Raw genomic sequence first — 20,919 nt, forward strand, 5'->3', positions numbered from 1 at the left:
TAATTAATTTCTTTTGTTAATGTAATTGTATGCATTTTTAGATTTTTGACTCCTAATCTAACGCAAGAAAACATGCATTTTTTTTTTCGAGATTATGCCCTCCAAACCAATGGGAATTGGGCCGCTTCAGATGCTGCTGTTGGAAGCCTGGATTTGGAAGGAAAAGTAAAAGATTTCAACCACATCACACATCACAATGCAGATGTGGTATAGAAACTTGTTCTTTTTTTTATTATTTTTCTCAAAGCTGTGTCACCCATTGGGATGATCACACTGCTCTTAAAATGTTAATTGTCTCTTTCATTTCTGAAATTCTTTTTTACAACAAATGTATGAATCACGAGATTGATGATAACATAAAACTATAAAATACGGAGTCTTCCTCTGATCAATTCCATAGTCATTATTAAATTCTAAGCACTTAAAAGGGATTTGATCAAATTAATCATATATTACATATATAAATAATATAAATCAATTATGTCACATAACTAAATAATTCACCTACAACATTATTTTAAACCTTTCATTTTCAACTAACCCAATTTATTAATCACAAAATTAATTCAAAATTTTGAAGCAATAGAGGGGGAGAGTGTGTCTTGTGGTTTGACTACGCTATAAAGCAGGAATAGGAAATAAATATATAATGAGAATATTTCATAAAACCATAGAAAATTATACATCATCTCTAAAAGAATTTTAAATTCCAACTTTGAAATTTAATTGTGTAACCTAGATACAGAAAAAATCTCAACAAACATACAAATATAGTACAATATATAGAATGGCAAATTGATTTTAAGAAAAAAATACAAAAAAAAAAAGAAGAAATTGGGGACATGTTCATTAATGCATTAATTGTCAAACCCTAAAGGACAAAGGAGCACATTGATATATGAAATCATAGAAGCTACTTTTCAGGAGAATCATGGATTAGGAAACTCTATAGTAGCTTGAATTAAATTAATTAATCTCAACCATTAATGCCATGTTGCAATAAATTATATAGCCAATGATTTTATAATTATGTATATTATTATTCTAGTAATTAGTCTATTTGGTAAGTTAAATTAAATCAACCTTGCTACTAAATTAATGAGGTCTCTGTTGGAAAACTACCATCTCCATTGGATTTTCACTTTTTTTTTTTGTATTTTTACCATGAATATTGTTGGCAATTAAACTTGTTTGTCCTGTTTCAATAAATTTTGAACTCAACATCTAGTGCAAATAGTTATTATAATATAAACTATCCTTCAAAATAATTATGGCATATGCTAAGGTATCTTTTGGTCGGTTTTTTTTTTGTCTTTTACATTTTTATTAAAGTGAAAAAAAAATATAATATAATAAAAATAAAAATATCAACCAAATGAAGCCTAAGACATTACCCTTATGTTTTTCTCGATTTTGTTTAAAAGCCCAAAATTGCAATCGTAAAACATTTATCCTTTTTTAAATAGAGAAAAAAAAAAATTAAGGATGCAACCTTTGTCATTTTTGCAATGATGTTTCCCCTAGGCAAGAATCATGTCAAATGTTTTACGAATGTAATGTTGGGCTAATTGGTTTCAAGTATTGAAAGGGCTTCAGTTATAAATTGGGCTGGTCAATGCACGAGAAAGCCCAACTAAAATTTGTTAAGAATTTTTTCTTATAAAAATTTTTACTAATAAAATTTTAGTTGAAATTATTTAAAAAAAAAAAAAAACTTGGGTACAGGAAGCATATAAATTTTTAACTTAATGAAATTATTATTTAATAATTTCTTTTACATGACATTTGCAAATTAGTAAAGGTCAAAATATATAATTCCCATATAGTTTCTGCAGAAATTGAAGTGCATTTTCAATCTCATTCCAACAACATTATCCTCTTTCAATGTCCCTTTATCTATTTCTTGTCGACTAGTGTAGTTTATATTTGTTTAGAGCAAAGCTTTTTTATTTTTCCATTTTAACCTTTTTGTCAAATCCATTGCCACCGTCAAGGTTATAGAAGCACAGCCCATATATTTTTGTCCATAAGATCTCCTGGACATAGATTCCAAAGTTTTAGGCCTGTTAGATTGAACCCAACCCAACTTGGACATCAAATTTATTATTGCGTTTTAACGTAGGCCATGCCACCGGCTTTACGTGGACCAATTGTTTGACGAAAGCTCTAAAACCATTTTTTAGCAGAGATTTGCTGCTTTTCAAATTTCCCCTGGATCAGGGCTATCCGAAAATCCTGACAGTCCATCAAAGTCCAATTTCATTTTCAGTGAAACATCGGTGTCAAAAATTTAAGAATCCGTGGATCATCGTTGTAGCAAATTGGAGCTCTAAAGCTTTGGTCATGCCATATATATCCCAATTTCTTTTCTTTTTCTTTTTTTTTTTTATGTCATCATAAATAATGATACGTTTATGTGATGGCCTACTCTGCAAAATCTGAGAAGGAAATGAAAGAGAGGCACGAAACCCAACGCTACCATTAGCAAAACAGATGCAGATACAGTGCTGAGAATATAAGACGCGAGAAGGGCTTTGTTTGTGTGAGAAAATTTTCTTTGTTTTTGAAGTTTGAGCTCTTTAAATTCCAAATACTACTACTACCCAAAGTCACAATGAAAGAGAAGAGAGAAACATTACTTACAATATTTTTATAGAGAGACAGAAGAGAAATAGGAAGAGAAAGAGAGAGTGGGAGAACTCTTCTCTCTTTCTGTCTCTCTATTTTTTGTGTGTTGTTTTTTCTAGAGAAGGGTGTGAAAAAAGAGTAATATATTGTGTTGATACCATCATCATCATCATCATCATCATCATCATGAGTAATTGGCTGGGGTTTTCTCTGACTCCACACCTTAGAATCGATGGAAGCTTTGGCAGAGAAGATCATGGAGGTTTCTCTTCTGTCATGCCTTTGCGTTCTGATGGCTCTCTTTGTGTTGCTGATCCTTTTCGTCACTCTTCCAACGGCAATGAAGGTTTTTGCTGTCTTCTTTCCCTACTTTCTTTACCTTCTCTTTTTCTTTCACTAGTATATTTCACTTTATCTTTGCACCATGCATGTTTTCTTTTAATGGTTAAATTTTGGTTGCATGCGAGAAAAAAGTTTCTCTTTACTCTGACCTTGTTCATTTTTGGGATGTATATACTTGAAAAGATAGAACAAGAAATGGGTTCTCTTTTTTTATTTTTTCCCAACGTGAATTTGCAGATTGGAGATATGAAAATGGCATTGGAGGTGCAAGTGCAAGTAAGGAGGGTCCCAAACTTGAAGATTTCTTGGGGTGTTGTTACTCAAACTCTCCATCTGAAGAGGCCAAAGCTTATTGCCAAACCCAAGTAGACCAAAACCGAAACAGTGTTCCTACTAGGATCAATGTTAATGTAGCACCAAGTTATAACAGTAACGGAGAAATGGATGCTGCAGAGACTTTCACACATCCATCTTCTTTGATACAAACTTACCATTACAACGAAAACCCACAAACCCTAATGGCTAGTGATCACAGCCTCCAACAGTGTGACCCAAACCCTACCCATAACCAGAACAATGGCATGTACCATGTGCCTTTTGAGAGTGCGACTTCGGTTTCAGGGTTCAAATCCTGGTTGAGACAAACTCCATTTTCTGGTGGGAAAGGTTCAGGTAATGAAGCAAGTAATAACTGTAACTTTCAGACACTCTCTCTTACCATGAGCCCAAGCTCTCAAAATGGGTTGGCTGCAATTGCACCATTAGAAGTGGCTGATACCCGCAAACGACCTGTTGGGAAGACCCTCGCCAGAGAACCAGTTCCTCGCAAATCTATAGATACTTTTGGTCAAAGAACTTCACAATATCGTGGTGTAACAAGGTAAAGTTATCCGAATTTCGAACATTGAAAAATGAAATTTTACCCTTTTTTTTTTCTTTTTAACTGGTGTTTATATGTGCTCTGAAAATTTAATAGGCATAGATGGACCGGAAGATATGAGGCTCACTTGTGGGATAATAGCTGTAGAAAAGAGGGACAAACAAGGAAAGGGAGGCAAGGTGAGCAGAAAAAACATTCATTTCAATCACTGTTGACCGTTGTTCTTCGCCATTTTTTTTTTCTTTCTGATTATTTATTTTTTTGGTTCCTGGAAAGAATATACTAATGCTTATGTTTCATTCACTTTCCTGGTTCTCTCATCCTTCGATTCTCTGCAGTTTATCTTGGTAAGTGAACTCTTATATCCTTTTGCATGTCTCTTCTGTATTAAACATTTTAGGAGTAAATGATTCTTAACTTTTTATAGAGTATTTAACCATAAGAACAAAGAACATTGGGTTCTGTGCCTTTTTTTAATCTTTTTTCTTTTTTGTTTAAACTGTCGATTATCAGGTGGTTATGACAAGGAAGAAAAAGCAGCAAGGGCTTATGACTTGGCTGCTCTGAAATATTGGGGTCCAACAACTCATATAAATTTTCCTGTAAGTTTTGCTGGTGAACTACAATATTGTTCCTAACGTTGGGTTTCAACAGTTTATTTCTTGGGCAAGTACCAAGCAAAATCATTTATATGTTATAGCATAAGAAAACAATTTTTACTACTGTCCTTTTAGTTGAGTACTTATGAGAAGGAGCTGGAAGAGATGAAGAACATGACTCGTCAAGAATTTGTTGCTCATTTGAGAAGGTACAACTCTTTGTATAAGTCTTGTACATTTAAATTCAAGGATAAAGGATGAAAAAAAAAAAGGACAGACAAAGGAAGTCGTAACATTGATTAACATGTTACTCTTTTGACAGGAAAAGCAGTGGTTTTTCAAGAGGAGCTTCAGTGTACAGAGGAGTGACAAGGTAATGGCAGAAAACGACCTCAATGATAAAGTTTTCCATTATTTACTACAATTTTGCAGCTTTTTTCAATTATATAGTAGACAATAATAGGCAAACATTACTATAGACATGCAGATAAATCTCAATTCTAAAATATGTATTCTTGTATGGTATATCATTTAAAAAGCCATCCAACTTTATATCTATCAATGTTTCCTCTTACGTGTCAAAATCTTTTCTGTCTCTGGTTAGGCACCATCAGCATGGAAGATGGCAAGCTAGAATAGGAAGGGTTGCCGGGAACAAGGACTTGTACCTTGGAACATTTAGTAAGCTTCACTTCCTCTTTTCCCCCTCTCCTTTAACTTTTGTTTCATTGTTTAGATATTGCCTTGTCTCAGCATCTCTCACTGCTTTTCAGTTAATTGAGTTCTTATAGACTTTGAAGTTAATGATTATAGGTTTCAAGATCGATGATAAAAATAATTTGGCGTACTAGTTCAACTAGGTTATTAAATAGTATCATCTTAGTTGGGAACCATTTATGATGGAATTGAATTCAGTTTATATCTTTCAATTCCTGCATTAAGTTTCTTGATCAGTCCCACCAGATCATGTCAGTGTTGTTTTTTTTTGGCCCGGAACCGCCTTTATAATGCTCAGCTAGATAATACAAGGCATGCTTTGATGAAATCGGCTGCTGAATGATAATTTTGTCCTTCACTTTTTATGAATAAAATTTAATGTAGGTAATTATGTTGTCAATCCCCAAAGAATCCCAACTGTGATAATAATTCTGTTATGCATTATAGGCACACAAGAAGAAGCTGCTGAAGCTTATGATATTGCTGCAATTAAGTTTAGGGGGACAAGTGCAGTGACCAACTTTGACATAAGTAGGTATGATGTAAAGAGAATTTGCTCAAGCTCTACTCTTATTGGGGGTGACCATGCCAAACGCTCACCAAAAGACTCTGCTCCCATTGCCCCTGAGGATTACAATTCACGTGCTTCACCAACATCTGCTCAACCCCTTCTAGCTATATCAAGTGGTGAAGCATCTGATGAATTGGCTGACATGGTTTGGAGTGCAAATTCAGATGATCAGCAGCAGCATCAAAATACTAACACTAACAATGATGCATCCTTGGCAACTTCAAGTAGCCGTAATCCATCTAACCCGCAAAGTCCAAAATGCTCAGTTGGATTAGCTAGTGATCAGTTTGGCATTGGTGGAGACTACTCTCAAGGCTACTTCCCATTACAGGGTCCAAAGTACGAAGATGGCAACAATGGGACTGAGAATTCAAATGAAAATCGGCTAGGCAATTTGGGTTTAGTTCATCAGGTCTCAATATTTGCACTTTGGAACGAGTGAACAAAGTTAGTTGTTCAAGAATTTGAGAGACATTAATTGACAATAGAGAAGTGGTTTAGTTTCACCATAGAAAACTAGCTAGAAAGAGGGTAGTAAATGTCACGCAAAATATCATGGAATTCAATGGTCTTAGCTGTTTAATTAGTTTCAATATGAATTAACTGTTATCTATATAGTCTAATGGCAAGATGAGGTATTTAGCTTGTTATTTTTTCCTGTCTGAAAACTTGGGTGATTTTCACTGCATATTAATGTAGTAAAGTTGAAAGCATTGGAATATTGAGTTTGAAAGGAAGGACATGTAAATACCAGATATACTACCTGATGATCTATCAATTATATATTCTTCTGTTTTTTAAAATATTTGTTGGATTTAATTGGTTGGCTTTGAATATTTTGATTTCTTTTAATTAAAAGAAAATTAAGAAGGTAGGGTCAGAGAAAAACGAAGTATCGCCCGTTGGGAGGCATGCTCCAACCAAGCCATTCAGCTAGCAATAGGTCCTTTTCTGTCACAATCACAGGCTCACAGCAACTCTAGCACAGTGGTTGTAGGGAGAGAAACAGCAGGCGTACCAGCCTTCGCTTATATAATCTGAATCTTTCAATAATTTCGCCTTCGCCCAAAATATGGTTTTATCCGTCACAAGAACAAGGTAATGCATGAAGGGTTAGTCTTATATAAGGTCTGATTGTTTCGTGAAAATTCATTTTTAAAATAATATTTTTGCAAAATTTTTATATTTTTTGTTAAAAAATAGATATTTTTTATTATTTGGATGAGTTTTTAAAAATTATTTTTTTGGTTATTTTATGAAAAATCTGTTTTAAAGTAATATTTATATAGCTATTAAAATATTCAAAAATATTTATTATTAAATATATTAAAATTACTAATAATAAAAATAATAACATTTTAATTTAATATTTAATATTAAAATATTATACTAATGTTAAACACTTAAAATAAAGAAAATTTATCAAATATACTAAGAGTTTAGTTTTTTGAATTTCACAAATCTAGTTAATATGATGACATATATTTCTTAATGTATTGTTTAAAAAATTAAAAATTTAATTTTAATAAAAGACATGTGTCATAATCTTAATTTTACTTGTAAAATTAAAAAACTTCACTATCAGTATATTAAATAATTTTTAAAAATAAAATAATTTATTATTTATATTAATATTTTAAAATATAAAAAATAAAATATTTTTATTTATATAATAATATTAAAAATAGTAATATTTATTATTAGAGTATTAAAAATATTTATACTATTAAATAGTTATATTTTATATTGCAAGAATCTATTATTAAATTAAAAAATGTTATTTTATATTTATTATTAAAATAGTAATATAAATATCTTAGACATTCAATTATTAAAATAATATAATTTAATTCGAAAAATACTAAGAAATGATTAAAAATTTTATATTAATAAAATAATAATATTGTTATATTAAAAATTATTAATTATTAAAATAATAAAAAACTATTTACTATATTAATATTTATTATTAAAAGAATAATACAATAATATTTACTATTGAAATATTAAAAATATTTATATTTAATAATATATAAAATATAAATATTTAAAATTAAAATATCAAAAGACTTTTAATATTAATATTTTAATTTTTTCTAATTAAAATTTAAAAATATTTTTAATAATATAATAATATTTTGAGTTGTGTCAAATCAAGTTCAAATCTAAAATATTATTTTTAAGCTTTGATTTGAGTAAAGTTATAAAATATTTAAATAAAATTAAATAAATATATTTTTATTAATATTATAATATTTCCAATCAAATTTAATTAAATTTCAGTTTAAAATTTTATATGTAAAGTCCGACTTAAATAAAGCTATATTCATGAGCTTTATTAGTAATTCAATTCATAAAATGCTTTGAAAAATTATCTTATGCTTTTTAAAAGAAAAAAATTAATTTTAAAAAATATAACCTTATTTTTATTAATTAATAAATAATTTTTTGTTAAGTAATAATTTTTTTTACTAAATAAATATAAAAAACTATAAAAATTATTTTTTAAAATTCATTTTCAACAAAACAAACTAGCCAAATTAACCCGTGGGAAGTAGCCAAATTTGCTACTAGTATACATGTTAAATCAAAACTTTATACCCACATTCACCCAATGTTGGAGAATTTGTTTCCCATTGGAACTAGCATTGACTTGTCTGAGAATCAAAGAGAGAGAGAGAGAGAGAGAGAGAGAAGGAAAGCCAACTTGCCCTAGCAAGTGAAGCGAAGGGGCTGTGCCTTAATTTGCGTGCCTTGTAGCTTTATGCATGCTCTCATTTTCTCTCTCTCTCTTGAAGTTAGCTTTGGTTTTTTTCATTGGAACAAACGAGAAACAAAAAAGGGGTTGCTTTGTTCATTGCTAACCCCACGTCCTCTTCGTTCCACGCGATTGCACCTCCAACCAGGCGACAAAAATATCTTACACAATGTGGTTCGGGCTGGCTCCTCTGATTTTTGCCACGTAGAGTTGAAACATTGGAATCCTCATTATTTTGTCCTACTATATATGCCAATGAATATAGTAAACTTTTGTTGGATTTTTAATGTTGTTTGGGAATAAAAAGAAAGCAGGAAATTAAGAAAGCAAAGAAAAAATAAAAAGCTTCTGTTTTGAACCTGTAAACTTTGTACATCAAGTGCATGAGATTAGATCGATAGAACGCATTGCAGGATGGAAAGATGGAAAAATTATGGTGATATCGTTGATTTAATTTCACAAACCAAAAGTTGGGGAATATGTACGGACTGAGAGGGTGGTACAGAGAGAAAATTAGTGATAGATTCGGGGCAGAGGAGGATCGACATAAATCCAGAAGAAAAAAAAAAGAAAAGAAAAACCCTGGCAGACATGAGCATTCTCAGAAGAGGAGGAAAAAGAAGACAAAATTCAGAGGACAAGATACTTCATGCAGAGACATTTCCCCATCAAACTCTCCTCCAAAACACAATCTACCGCCTGTTACATCTACGTAAATCTAAGAAGTAGCCATTTGTGCTAGATAAAAAGTACTGTTATATATACGTATATAAGGGTTTGTGGAAGGGGTGAGAGGGTAGGCCTAGGAGTCTAGGTATAGCCATGTAGGGTACTTTCGTTTTGCATGGTTTTGGGTTCTGTTATGATCTGTTGAAATTAGTAAAGCTTTTACCAGCTATGGGTCTTACTTGCTTTGTGCTTTGGCTTCTGATTTAGACAGGTCATGGCCATGTACTAAAATTATATTAGTATTATTAAAAAAGTTGCATGAAACAATATTGTTTTATTTCATTTATTTTTTTTGGACAGTCTGTTGCATTGTCCCGTTGACGTTCAAGATCAAGAGAAGAATTGGGCAAGAGTGATTGTTCTCAAATTATGCACTAATTAACGTTTTACATAGGGAGCTTCGCACCCTTGTTTTCTCTCCGTACATAAATTTATTTTTAAATAAAAAATAGTAATTATTCTTTATATTTTTAAAAAATTTATTCCCCGACTCATAAATATAAAAACTTTAAATTTTAAACCTTAAATTTAAATTTTCAATTAAGAAAAAAAAAACCTTACACTCTAAATTTTAGTATCATCAAACAGAAATCTTATAAAAAATTTCACAAGATTGTAAAAATAATGATTTATTAAAAATAACTATAAGTTTATTCATAAATTAATAGACAAAAATTATATAATATTTAATTATAACATATAAGTTTTTTAGATTTTTTTTAATTTCAACAATTTGAAAGAGGAAAACGATTAATACTCGTAATGAGATTCTTAAATATTAGAGTTAGAAAGTTGTAAAATCTCTTAGAATTCAAAAAGTTTTAAAATTTTTTGAAAAATGGTTATTAAATAATTTTATTGAAGGATAATTTTTAAAAAATAAGAGTAAAAAGAGTAATGCGAATAAAACCACTCTTTTATACATACTAGCTTGGAAATCAGAATTTCCAACTCAGAAGCCAGAACCATTTGAATGTCAAAGGAAATAAAAAAAAAAAAAAAAGAAGCCTGCAACTTTGCTTTTGCAAAAGTATTAATTAGTTTTTAGTTTGATAATTACGTTAACATATATTCAATAACTTATTTACTAATTCTATATAAATTTGAGAGAAAATGAATAGAGAAAATCGATGGAAGAGAGTGGCAGTATCACTTTACATTATAGACTTTCTTATCATCGGTGAATTAGATTGTTAGTTACGGAGTTGATTGTGTGTGTTCTTTTTTCTTGTTATGGACCCCTGGCGTGCCCTTAGCTAGTTTCTGCCTGTACAGGAAACATGGCATCAATTTCCAAGGCGGTTCTTAATCATGCTAATGCATTTGCTTCCATCATCCATGACTTATTAGCCTTAAAAAGATGAAACAGAAAGAACCTTTTTGGCCCATCCCTCCATTTATTTTCTAGTTCTTCGCTGTCTTTGCAATCCAATGCCTCCTCAAGCTGCCCCTCTCTCTGTCTCTCTCTCTATCACATACTACAAAATTTTGAACATTTATGAATCAATGAATAAACTTTGGTTATGCAATGACTGGTTGCCATTTACATAATGACATCACTTTCAAGGTTTGCGTTATTTATTTTGAAGGAGGCTTTTGCGAAAGACAAGAGCAACCACTTTGTTCTTAGATCCTTTTGTTGTTTTCATTTTTTTTTTTTTCTGAGGGGGTAAGGGGGGTAAAGGACAGTTTTTGTGCTGACAAATTTTGGGACACTGTAAATAGACTGCGGTGCTGCGGCTGGTGACACTGGATCCGGCCAAACATGCTTCTTGCTCTAGCTGCACTGCACTAAGCACCAAAGGGATGCCACTTTCCATCTCTCTCCCACGTGACCTTTGCTCTTTTTCTAGGGGGTAAACTTGCCTGCCTGCCTGCTCAACAAAGTCAAAAAAGTTGAGTGAATCTGGCTCAGATATTACAGAAAAAAAAAAAACGAAATTGACAAACTAATATATATATATCAGTTTATCAACTTTAAGTGTCTACTTCTTGACTTTATTCTCTTAACCTAGTCGTTAAAAGACAGGTGAAAAATCATATAAACGTGAATTTGATTCCCTCATCCCTTTTTTCTTTTAAGGACACTAACTTTTTTTTGTAATAAAAAAAAAAGTCTAGTTCTGATGTACAATTTGTAGCATGCAAGGAAAATTCTAGTGTACAATTTGTAGTATGCCCCCCACTAGTTAAATGAGTAAGATGAATTTTAAATACCAGGATTTTTTTTTTTTTTTTTTTGCGAAATGATACCAGGAGATTTCCTCATTTGGTATTTTACACAACTCATCCATATTACCTTTTATTTCTAATAATAGAAACTTATATTGAAATATGAGATAGAGTTAGTATAATCATCCAAAAATTTACATGCTATAATATTAAATTTTTAATTAAATTTAATAATACAAGTGACCCTAAATTAAATAAATTGATCAAAACGCGAAACAAAATTATTATTAAAAATATGACTAAGCCAAAATTATTGGCCTGTTTAACTTGTTTTGGGCTAACCTTTTCATCTAATGGGCTGATGCAAATGCAGTAGCTCAGGCTACTTAAAGAAAGTCTTGAGTTTGACAATTGGTCTTAGCATTTCCCACCTATCAACCAAACCCAAGAGTCCAACCCTGCCTCTTATTTGTTATTTGTCACCAGCAACCCACCTGGACTTAAATGGCTTTAAACAAAAGCATGGCCGTTGACAACAAATCAACCAAATATTTAAGTATGCATCTTTATTTTCATATCTCTTTTTTGCCCATCTCTCTTTCTCTCTCCAAACAAAAGAGTAAGGCCTGGTCTTTAGATTCTCTTTCTATGCAAAATCAACCAACCCAAAATTAGTCATCAACCGTTGAAGTTCGTAGTCATGTCTCTCTCTTGCGCTGGGAAGGTGTAAAAGAAAATTAAAGTAACAAAAAAAACCCTTAAATCTTTCACCCGGCCCTTTTGTCAACAACATGATTGTCTATTATCTAGTTATTAGTTTTTTTTTTATATATATATATTTAAGAAATCAACATTATCCTTGAAAAAACCTTACGATCGTTGCACAAACCCTGAAATTGTCTTCCCTCCCCCATTTTTTTTTTAATCTGCACAGAAAAAGAAGTCAAACATAGGAAAAACCCAATTTTTTGATTTATTACCTTGGTCCTTCAAAAAACGGTGAAGGAATCACAAATACCCAGATTCAAAAACGATATCTTTCTTAGGCCAAACCCTAAATTTTTGGAACCAAATCTTTGAAAACCCTAGATTTTGAATTGGGGAGTCAGAAGTTGAATCACGAATTTGGAAGATACCCATTTTCTCGATTTCTCAAAAGAAGAAGAATTCACGAACATCCAGATGCAAAAATCCAACCTATTGTTGAAAGCCTAATCCAAGGTTTTTAGACTTCAAAGTTGAAGAAGTAAAAAAGCACGGATTTTGGTTCATGCCCAAAAGCAAGAATGCTGCAAAATCCTTAATTTTATCCACCCAAAAAGGCTTTCTATTTGCTTAGCTTTTTGTTATTATGGAAGCGCCATTATCACAATTGCTGCTCTTAAGTATCGGCCTTTTGTTTACAATTTTTGCTGGTTTTGTTGAGTCACAACCATTCGATACAAGGCCACCACCGCCGCTGCCGCCGCCTTCTCCTCCGCTGCCCCCGGCGCCTTCTGGCCCGCCGCCGCCGTCTTCTCACGCACTACCGCCTTTTCATCCGCGGCCATCAACAAAGCATCACGAGAATACAACAAATGACAATAGGTGGCGGCCACGACCGCCACCATCACATTCACATAATTACAAGCTCAATACAGGCAAAAAACTTGGGCTTTTGTTCGTCGGCATTGTTATCTCCTTGCAGATTGGTGTTGTTGGGCTCTTGGTTTTCAAGAGAAGGCAGCTATTGAAAGTCAAAGGCACATACGAGACTTGCTCTTCTTCTTCATGAAATATCCGCCAAGGTTTTCTGTTCCTTTTGCGATTCATTTCTGTTTAGGGAGTTCTTTTATTGGATTTAGAAATTTTCTTTGATGAGCTGAGAAAGATGAAGTAATTTGCGGATATGGGTCCTTGCTGAGACCCTCTGTAAATGGGTAATTGTTGTTTGACATTTTTCTCTTCTTTTCTTTTCTTCAAATCTTCTTGTTGCTATTTTATCTGTTGATTAATTCTCTGGGGCTCTCTAGTTCTGTCTACACGGCTTGTAATTCAACATAGAAGAAAGCATTTTAACTTTTGCCTCAACTGTTCTTTACCCCTTTCTAATAACTTGTTTGACACTGTAACAATGTTAGGAATCATGGAAGGAATATAATGATTTGGTAAACATTTTCCATTATCTTTTTATTATTCATTTTTTATGTTTCTTTTTACCTGTAACTCAGAGAAGAATGCTTCTTGTATCATTGACTTGTTGCCAATATTTATGTAGTTGTGATGCAATATTATCGGTTTAGTTGCATTTGCTTTGTGTTATATCTATGTAAGTATTTGATAGAAGATATAATAGGCCCAACATCACAACAGATTCTGAAACTTGGTTCAGCAAAAGCTTCAAGGTCAGCTGTAAGTGTCATGGTGTCTTGAGATGAGAACTGATTATTTATGGTAGATTTCCCTCATCTGGAACAGCTTTGAGATGGAACTTCCTTAGTATTGGATGTTTTGTCTTATTAAAGCATGCATATTACATTACATGTCTGTTATGCATTATGATGAAATGATTGAGACAAATCTTACTTTGTTATGTTACATTTACTCGACCTGTCATGGATGTATCAAATAATGGATAATTGTAGAAAACAAATTGTAAGTACTAACTTTGTTTTGTTTGGTAATTTGTAAACTAGTCAATAGAGTGGTTAAGCCATTTGACAATGACTTTAGATGAAGCTTTTTGGTTCAAAAAAGGAAGAATTGTTTGGCTAACAGCTAGCAGACACAGATTTACAATGAAAAAATGGGCACAATTGCCCCCATTAAAATCCCAGATTTTTTTGGATTATCAAATTTGGAGAACAAACTCATTAAAAAGACAAGCAACTGAACTTTCCTGAATACCAAAAGCTTTCAATGTGGGGTTTTCTTTGAAATTAGTTTTAGCATCCTACTTTAACACCAAACAGGGTAAATATATAGCTAGGATGCGCTGGAGTGTTGTGACAGAGTAGATTATCTTTTGCTGAAGACAACTAACAAGTCATCTGATACATGATAAAGCTGTTATTTGATTAATTAAGTTGTTAATCACTCTATTGGAGGAGTCTTGGTCATCAGGTGTCCATCTTATTCACACCATTTGACAGACCAATGAGAAATTAGCCTTTCTAGTTTGATGTCAAGTAGAGATCAATTTGATTCCATTTCAATTATGTGATTGACCCCCCCCCCCCCCCCCCCAAGAGAAAAAAAAACACTAGGGGCAATTTTTTGAGGTTGAGATTCAAATCTGAAATTTTAAGGTGGATGTGTCCCAAAAAAAGATGTATGCATTGAGATTCAACTAGACTTGCTAAATTCAAGCCTTTTCTGTTTTCTTTTAGCTTAATTTGGACATCTGGTCGGTTGATATAGATAGGAGTAGGACATGCTCTAAAAATGGAATTAATTGTTAGATTCATATGGAAAAGCTTACTCAATTTGTTGTGATATGTAGTGGTGTTGCCTAAAAAATTCGTTTCCACTTCATCAAGTTATTGTTTATAAACTTTATTATGCTATGTTTTTAGTTGGAACTAGCCGTGTCCATTTTGACGCTGTCTGGATTGGGACCATAACCTATCAAACAATGAATCTCAAAGCAAAAAAGAGAAGATGGCCTCGAACATTTGTGGAGTTGGGTTTGGAGTTGGACTAAACCCATCAAGTATTCAGCTTTTAGTAATTGGCTGATCAAAAAGTTTCATGGGACACAACATTAATATTAAGCCATTGCAATTAGAAAGTTCAGGAAAATTCTGCAACCGCTCAGAGCTTGGTCCTTACTAAATGAAAGATATGATGAAAGGTAATTACCAAAAGAAAATTGGCAATGAAATGATTCCACTTTCAAGTTTTAACTGTCCTTGATGTTTACTTTTCCAAGTCACTTAAGTTAATGTCAAGCAGCTTAATGCTTGGCAACAGCAGTCCATTCCACTGAAACAATGCTGGGAGATGCTTGAAACTAGATGATCTATACAGGCAAAAGGCAAGTAGCAGACTGGGAGACCCTATTCCTTTTTTATAACAAAAACCGCCGATGCTTAGCGACTCTGAATGCCTTTTTTTTTTTCTCTTTTGGACAATTCCCTTTTATTCCTTTTCTTTGGGCTGATTCCTTGGCAATTTTGAAAGAGATAGAATAACTTCTTCGAAGTTTGATCCCAACAAAAAGAAAAGAAAAAGAAGAGCATAAAATTTAAAAAACAACCCTAGAATTTAATGCAAGCTTGAAAATTTACTAACAGCAGATACTAAATGGTGATGAATTGGAAACTAATTACTAAGCCAGGAAAGCTAGGCATGAAAAAGTTTTATAGCAATAATTGTTTTGTCGTCGAATAGAATTTCTGCGCTAGGATAATGATGAACAATATATCGTCCATACTCCATATCATTTGATGCTTAAACAAAGTTTCTGAATTCACATGCCTTTTGGGTCCCAAAGCAATGGATTTTTGCAATACAAAGCAGTAACAGAAAAGGAAATATCCTACTTAAAAAAAGTTTTCCAGACCTTAAAGCATATATATCAGGATGATTCCAGTCAAAGAAGCAAGTCTACAAATTCGAAACATGTTTCCCTCGGGGAAGAAAATAAAGTAGGTTATCAAGGTGGCAACAAATATATATCTTCCCTTGGCCCTACATTGTTATTTGGTTCACAACTTTATCAGAACAAAGCAGTCCTAGCCACAATTTCAAGGGCTAAGGAATTGTCCCACCAAAACAAGTGCTTTTTGTCCAGAATACATAGATCCATTATTGAGACCTCAACTATCTGCAGAAGCAAAAATATCAGGTGTGAGAAGTGGACAAAAAAATTGTACATGAAAATAAATAGTATATGTTAGTGAAATTGAATTGCCTGAATGGCCCCCGGAATTGGATGCAAGATCAAGCCAAGGGTCAGTGTTCCTTGGTGGCCAATCCCCAAAAAATTGGTGCACTGGTTTTTGAGTTTCATCACCTTTTTCGAACTTGATTGGCCTAGCTGATTTGATATCAGTACCCAGAACAAAGCAATGCTGCTGATCTTGTTCTTGCTGCAGCTGTTTTGAACCACTGTCATCAAAACCCTGATACTCTGACTGAGGGTAGCTTTTGTAAGAACTCACTGTCAATGGCTGATACAAATCAGGTACAACTCTTACACTCCCTGAAGCTTCGGGGAAGAAAGACCTTTCGTCCACGCCCTCCCTTGTTCCATGAACATACCTATTATACAGAATAACAACTTTCACGGGCTATTATAAAAAGATGCCAAAAGTAAAAGGCAATTTAATCTGCTTTAAGCTATTAAAAAACCTGTAATCTTTATCAGCCTGGGTGTAAGAAATTCCTGTTCCAGAATCCAAGAAATGGTGAGGTGAAGTCTCATTTTGAAATGATAAGCCTGAAGCAGGAGGTCTTGTAGAAGTGGGAGAATGAGAATACAGGAAAGGGTTTTTATGGGCGGTTTGGTTAGGATTGTGATGACTGTAGATTTCTGGAGCTATAGGAGAAGAAGAGAGCGGAGAGAAAGAGAAAGAAATGGAGGATAGACTACTATTTCTGGAAGTGGACATGGAGAGGTTTCTGTTGATTGATGAGAAAGATGGTGAAAGGATTGAGGATGTTGGTGGTGGTAGTGTACAGATCGCGGTTGTTGAATCAGCTTCCACAGGCTTTCTTGAACGGTTCCTGCCTCTGTGCATGTGCCTCTCACAGTACTTGGAGTCTGGGTATGCTTCTTTTGAGCACCTCCATTTTTTACCATCTGTTCTCCTGCACCTCCCCGGCTCTGGGTCTGCTTTTCTGCCAAAACCCACCTGAAAACAACCCCACCCAACTGCAACCAGCAAGACACAAAAATTTTCATTCGACCAAAACCATTGAAACACACACAAAGTTATTTGACAAGGAGAGTTTTGAATACAATTAAAGAAAAGACCCCAAAAATAAAAGAAATTTCGAGCTAAACAATAAGCGCAAAGCCAAAGTGAATAGAAGAGTCCAACTTGTTTTGCATATACTTACTGGCTTGATGAGGGAAGACGCGTGAAGCCAAAGAAGAATCCAAACTTCTTTTGACAGAATAAATGAGTTCAGGTGGGATAGGGACTCCTGAAACCATGTATTTGAAGATGAGAGCTTGGTGTTCAAGCTCTTGCCACTGACTTGGAGTAAAAGGACACCTATTTCTGGCACTAATCATCTTTAAAGTGGAACAATAAGAAACCTTAATATTTATAGTATAATCTCAGAAGGAACAAGAACCAATCTAGGGAACTCTCAGAAAGAGGGGTTCCCAACTTCCTACAGTTCTACTTGTCGTTGGGGCTGGTAGTTTTGAAGGGAATTTTTTTTTTTTTTTTTTGCAGAGTCAATTGGGTAGCAGAATCTTCTTCTGTGCATGGATAAAAACTAACTAATGGCTTTGATAAAATTGCTGTCACCTCATCTCTTTCTTTTTTTTTTCCCTCTCTCTCTTCCCACTGAGTAACTCTGCTGTCAAATTATGACTGCAAACCTGTTGCTTCTGCTTCTGCTACGCTGCCGCTGCTGCTGCCGCTGCCTTTGTTGCTGCTTTTGTCTCTGACAACTTTACAAAAATCCATAAACGAATTACATGTGTAAAGTAAAAAAGCACAAGAACAAAATTTAAAATGAATTCAAATACCGAAATACTACCAATAACTACTACTTCTCCTACTGCTACGAGTATTATAGTATACATTGAGAAAGAAGATGACTACTGACTGGCGTAATTACATATGCATACACCTTTCCTTTCGCTGTCTCCACGTCATTTCTCCTTAAAATGAGTGCCATCCCATATTGTGACGCTGCAATATTTTATACTATTAGTCACTTCTCTACTACTAGTATATTGTGGCTGTATAATGCAGGTTTTTTTTTTTCATTATTTTTATAATAAATGTGAGATATTATCACTCTCTCATAACTCATGAGTTGTAAACGAAGACGGGAAACTTATCATGGGATGAATTCAAAAGCAACGGCAAATAGAAATAACATAACAGAAATTTAATTTTTTTTATAGAGGAGATCGCAAAGTTTAGATTGGAGATGGAAAAAAATTGTATGGATTAGATTTTGAAATCCAAATTTGTTAGATGTTATTTTTTAAAGTGATATTTAGTATTTTTGTAAGATAATCATAATAATATAATTATTAAAGTGATTTTTATTATAAATGTGATCTTATTATTCGTTATTTAAAATTATTTTATAAATTTAGATTTGATGTATTATCAGTATATAAATTTTATATATTATTAATAAATTGAATGACATCATTTTATTAATAAAATAAATTAGATTATATCACATTATTAATAAATAAAATTTTTAAAATATATTAATTTTTATATAATTTTTTAAAATATATTAATCTTTATATATATTTTTAAGGGTTAATATTTATTTATTAATGAGATAATATCATCTAATTTACTTATAATGTATAGAATCTATATACTGATAATACATATAATTTATATATTGACAGTATATTAAATATAAACTCTTATTTTATTTGATTAATAATCATTAATATTTAATAATTAAAAATCATTGTATTTGACATTACTAAATATCAAGTATTATTTTGTTTAAAAATACAAAAGTAATCATATATATTGTAATAGTTACATAAGTTAATAATTTTATTATTATTTAAAAATATAATTTGTAAAATATTATTAATATTTTATTTATTTTATAATAAAAATAATTAAATTATTAAGTAAATAAATATATTTATTGATAAGTAAACTAATTTTTATAATATAAATTATGTAAAAAATATTTGAATCAAAAAATAAAATTAATCTATTAAATTTATAATAAAAGAAAAACAAAATGATAATATTATATATAAAATATTTAAAAAATACATAAATTATTTTTGAATTCATTGTAATGAATATTAATTTAAAAATATAAAAAGTTTATAATTTTAAGAGAAAGTAAATTTTTAATTCATATATTAAATAAATAATATTAATTATTATTTTTATATATATTACTTTACTTCAAAAAGTTTCTCATCATTTTAGAAAGGAATTAAATTATTCTCTAAGATAATGATGTAATCACTCTCTGTGAATCATTATTTGCCACATAAGATCACAATGCTTTCCAAACACAATGATCTAACTAATTACTATGTCTAAATCATTATAATTTTCAGAATGACCACTCATATTAAATATTATTTAAAGATAATTATATGAATTAATTAAATTTAATTTAATAGTCACAAAACTTGAACTTTAATATCATATTAAATAACCAATATAAAATTGATTAACAATAAATGCAAAGACCAAACTTGTGTTTTCTAACATTTTTCTATAATCTGCATTGCACTAGCTAAAGAATAATGGGTTTTCGAGATTTATTTGATCCGGTTCTAAGATCAAGTAACCAGTACAGACTCCATTTGTAATAGGAATAGTACTAAAGCTAGACAATTATTTTATTTTGTTGAATAAAGTAAACAAGAATTAAAAGAAAACAAGTAGAACAATGAAGGCAAATAAGTAGTAGTTGCAGAAGAAATAGTAAGTAATTTCATGTCATTACTGATAGTGGAGCATGCACGCACGCACAACACACAGATAGGCAGAGGAAACGCAACCTGAGGTTTTGATGGTTGATGAAAGTCTGCTTTTGTGGTACGGACGGAAGCCTTTTCTTTTCTTTTTCAAAAAAATTCTCAGTGCATTCCAGGACTCTGCTTTCATTTCTGAGTCTACTTTCTTTTTATTCTTTAATTGATTTTATTTTCCCTTCTTTTTTTTTTTTTTTTTGTCATGTATCATGTTTTTTAGTCTTCAGTTTTCCTTGTTCATAAACAATTGCTGAATTAACGCATAAAACTCCTTTTTGGATAATCATTAAAAAGGGTTACATTAATTTGTGATGGAATAGTAGTCAGGATATGTTTTCGTTTACCATTACTTAATGGTTACTTATGGTTAACCACCTTGGGATAGTTTAGGTAGTTTTTTATAGGTAATTTTGAGTTATATATATATGTATAAAGTTATAACCCTGAAACAATTAAAAAATACAGTTTAAAAACAAATTAAATATAAAAACTCAAGCATAATATTACGAATAGTAGTAAGTTACAACAGGCAAAGGGCTAATAGTTAATTAAAAAAATGAGCTACATGCCCTTCTGAATGACACATTGAAAAAAATGAGATAAAAAGAGTAAATTCCTAGTTCATAATTTTGGTGAGACAATGAATGAAGACGAATCGATATTAGGTTTGGATGATGTCATTGAATTCAGCTGGAAAACTAACGAATTCAACGCATTTAGAATCCCATGCCAAAAAACAACAGACAAGATGAGATGTTCCTTAAAATTTGCTGTGTTTTTTAGAACTTAATTATTAGGAATTAATAGTCTCACCAAAACTTTGGGGCTAAAAAAGTGGAAGTGGTACAAGGTCTCATAAATTCTGTAAACTGCACA

At 31.9% G+C, this 20,919-nt stretch overlaps 3 protein-coding genes across 4 annotated transcripts; 2 read left to right on the forward strand and 1 right to left on the reverse strand.

The window, feature by feature from the left end:
* The first annotated feature begins 2,548 nt into the window (after nt 1-2,548).
* On the forward strand, nt 2,549-6,535 carry LOC111318618 (AP2-like ethylene-responsive transcription factor AIL1). Its single transcript, XM_089755275.1, has 8 exons — nt 2,549-2,974; nt 3,208-3,850; nt 3,947-4,029; nt 4,364-4,452; nt 4,585-4,658; nt 4,772-4,822; nt 5,054-5,130; nt 5,614-6,535. Exons 1-8 carry the CDS (start codon nt 2,815-2,817, stop codon nt 6,177-6,179), a joined length of 1,743 nt encoding a protein of 580 aa, XP_089611401.1. The 5' UTR covers nt 2,549-2,814; the 3' UTR covers nt 6,180-6,535.
* Nucleotides 6,536-11,959: 5,424 nt separating this feature from the next.
* LOC111318619 (uncharacterized) lies at nt 11,960-13,550 on the forward strand. Its single transcript, XM_089755964.1, has one exon. The coding sequence runs from the start codon at nt 12,748-12,750 to the stop codon at nt 13,168-13,170; it is 423 nt and encodes a 140-aa protein (XP_089612090.1). The 5' UTR covers nt 11,960-12,747; the 3' UTR covers nt 13,171-13,550.
* Nucleotides 13,551-15,741: 2,191 nt separating this feature from the next.
* LOC111274177 (growth-regulating factor 1-like) lies at nt 15,742-18,183 on the reverse strand. 2 transcript variants are annotated; one of them, XM_089755528.1, is made up of 4 exons: nt 17,442-18,176; nt 16,731-17,253; nt 16,291-16,640; nt 15,742-16,203 (listed from the first exon to the last, which is right to left on the reverse strand). In XM_089755528.1, the coding sequence occupies exons 1-4, from the start codon at nt 17,617-17,619 to the stop codon at nt 16,196-16,198; spliced, it is 1,059 nt and encodes a 352-aa protein (XP_089611654.1). In that variant the 5' UTR covers nt 17,620-18,176; the 3' UTR covers nt 15,742-16,195. The 2 variants fall into 2 exon arrangements, with proteins under 2 accessions (XP_089611654.1, XP_089611655.1); XM_089755529.1 differs by having other exon boundaries at nt 15,811-16,203; nt 16,393-16,640; nt 17,442-18,183.
* Nucleotides 18,184-20,919: the final 2,736 nt, after the last annotated feature.

Source organism: Durio zibethinus, chromosome 26 (genome assembly GCF_047325235.1).
Source record: "Durio zibethinus cultivar Kanyao isolate XHJ-2024 chromosome 26, ASM4732523v1, whole genome shotgun sequence".
NCBI lineage: Eukaryota > Viridiplantae > Streptophyta > Magnoliopsida > Malvales > Malvaceae > Durio > Durio zibethinus.

Bases quoted from the DNA above. Each gene is read 5' to 3' on its own strand.
- LOC111274177 (XM_089755528.1), bottom strand. From the start codon at position 17,619: ATGATTAGTGCCAGAAATAGGTGTCCTTTTACTCCAAGTCAGTGGCAA. The intron at 17,254-17,441 runs GTAAGTATATGC...TGCTGGTTGCAG, and splicing joins CGTCTTCCCTCATCAAGCCA to TTGGGTGGGGTTGTTTTCAG. The intron at 16,641-16,730 runs GTTTTTTAATAG...TCTGTATAATAG, and splicing joins CAGGCTGATAAAGATTACAG to GTATGTTCATGGAACAAGGG.
- LOC111318619 (XM_089755964.1), top strand. From the start codon at position 12,748: ATGGAAGCGCCATTATCACAATTGCTGCTCTTAAGTATCGGCCTTTTG.
- LOC111318618 (XM_089755275.1), top strand. From the start codon at position 2,815: ATGAGTAATTGGCTGGGGTTTTCTCTGACTCCACACCTTAGAATCGAT. The intron at 2,975-3,207 runs GTTTTTGCTGTC...GTGAATTTGCAG, and splicing joins CTCTTCCAACGGCAATGAAG to ATTGGAGATATGAAAATGGC. The intron at 4,453-4,584 runs GTAAGTTTTGCT...CTGTCCTTTTAG, and splicing joins CAACTCATATAAATTTTCCT to TTGAGTACTTATGAGAAGGA.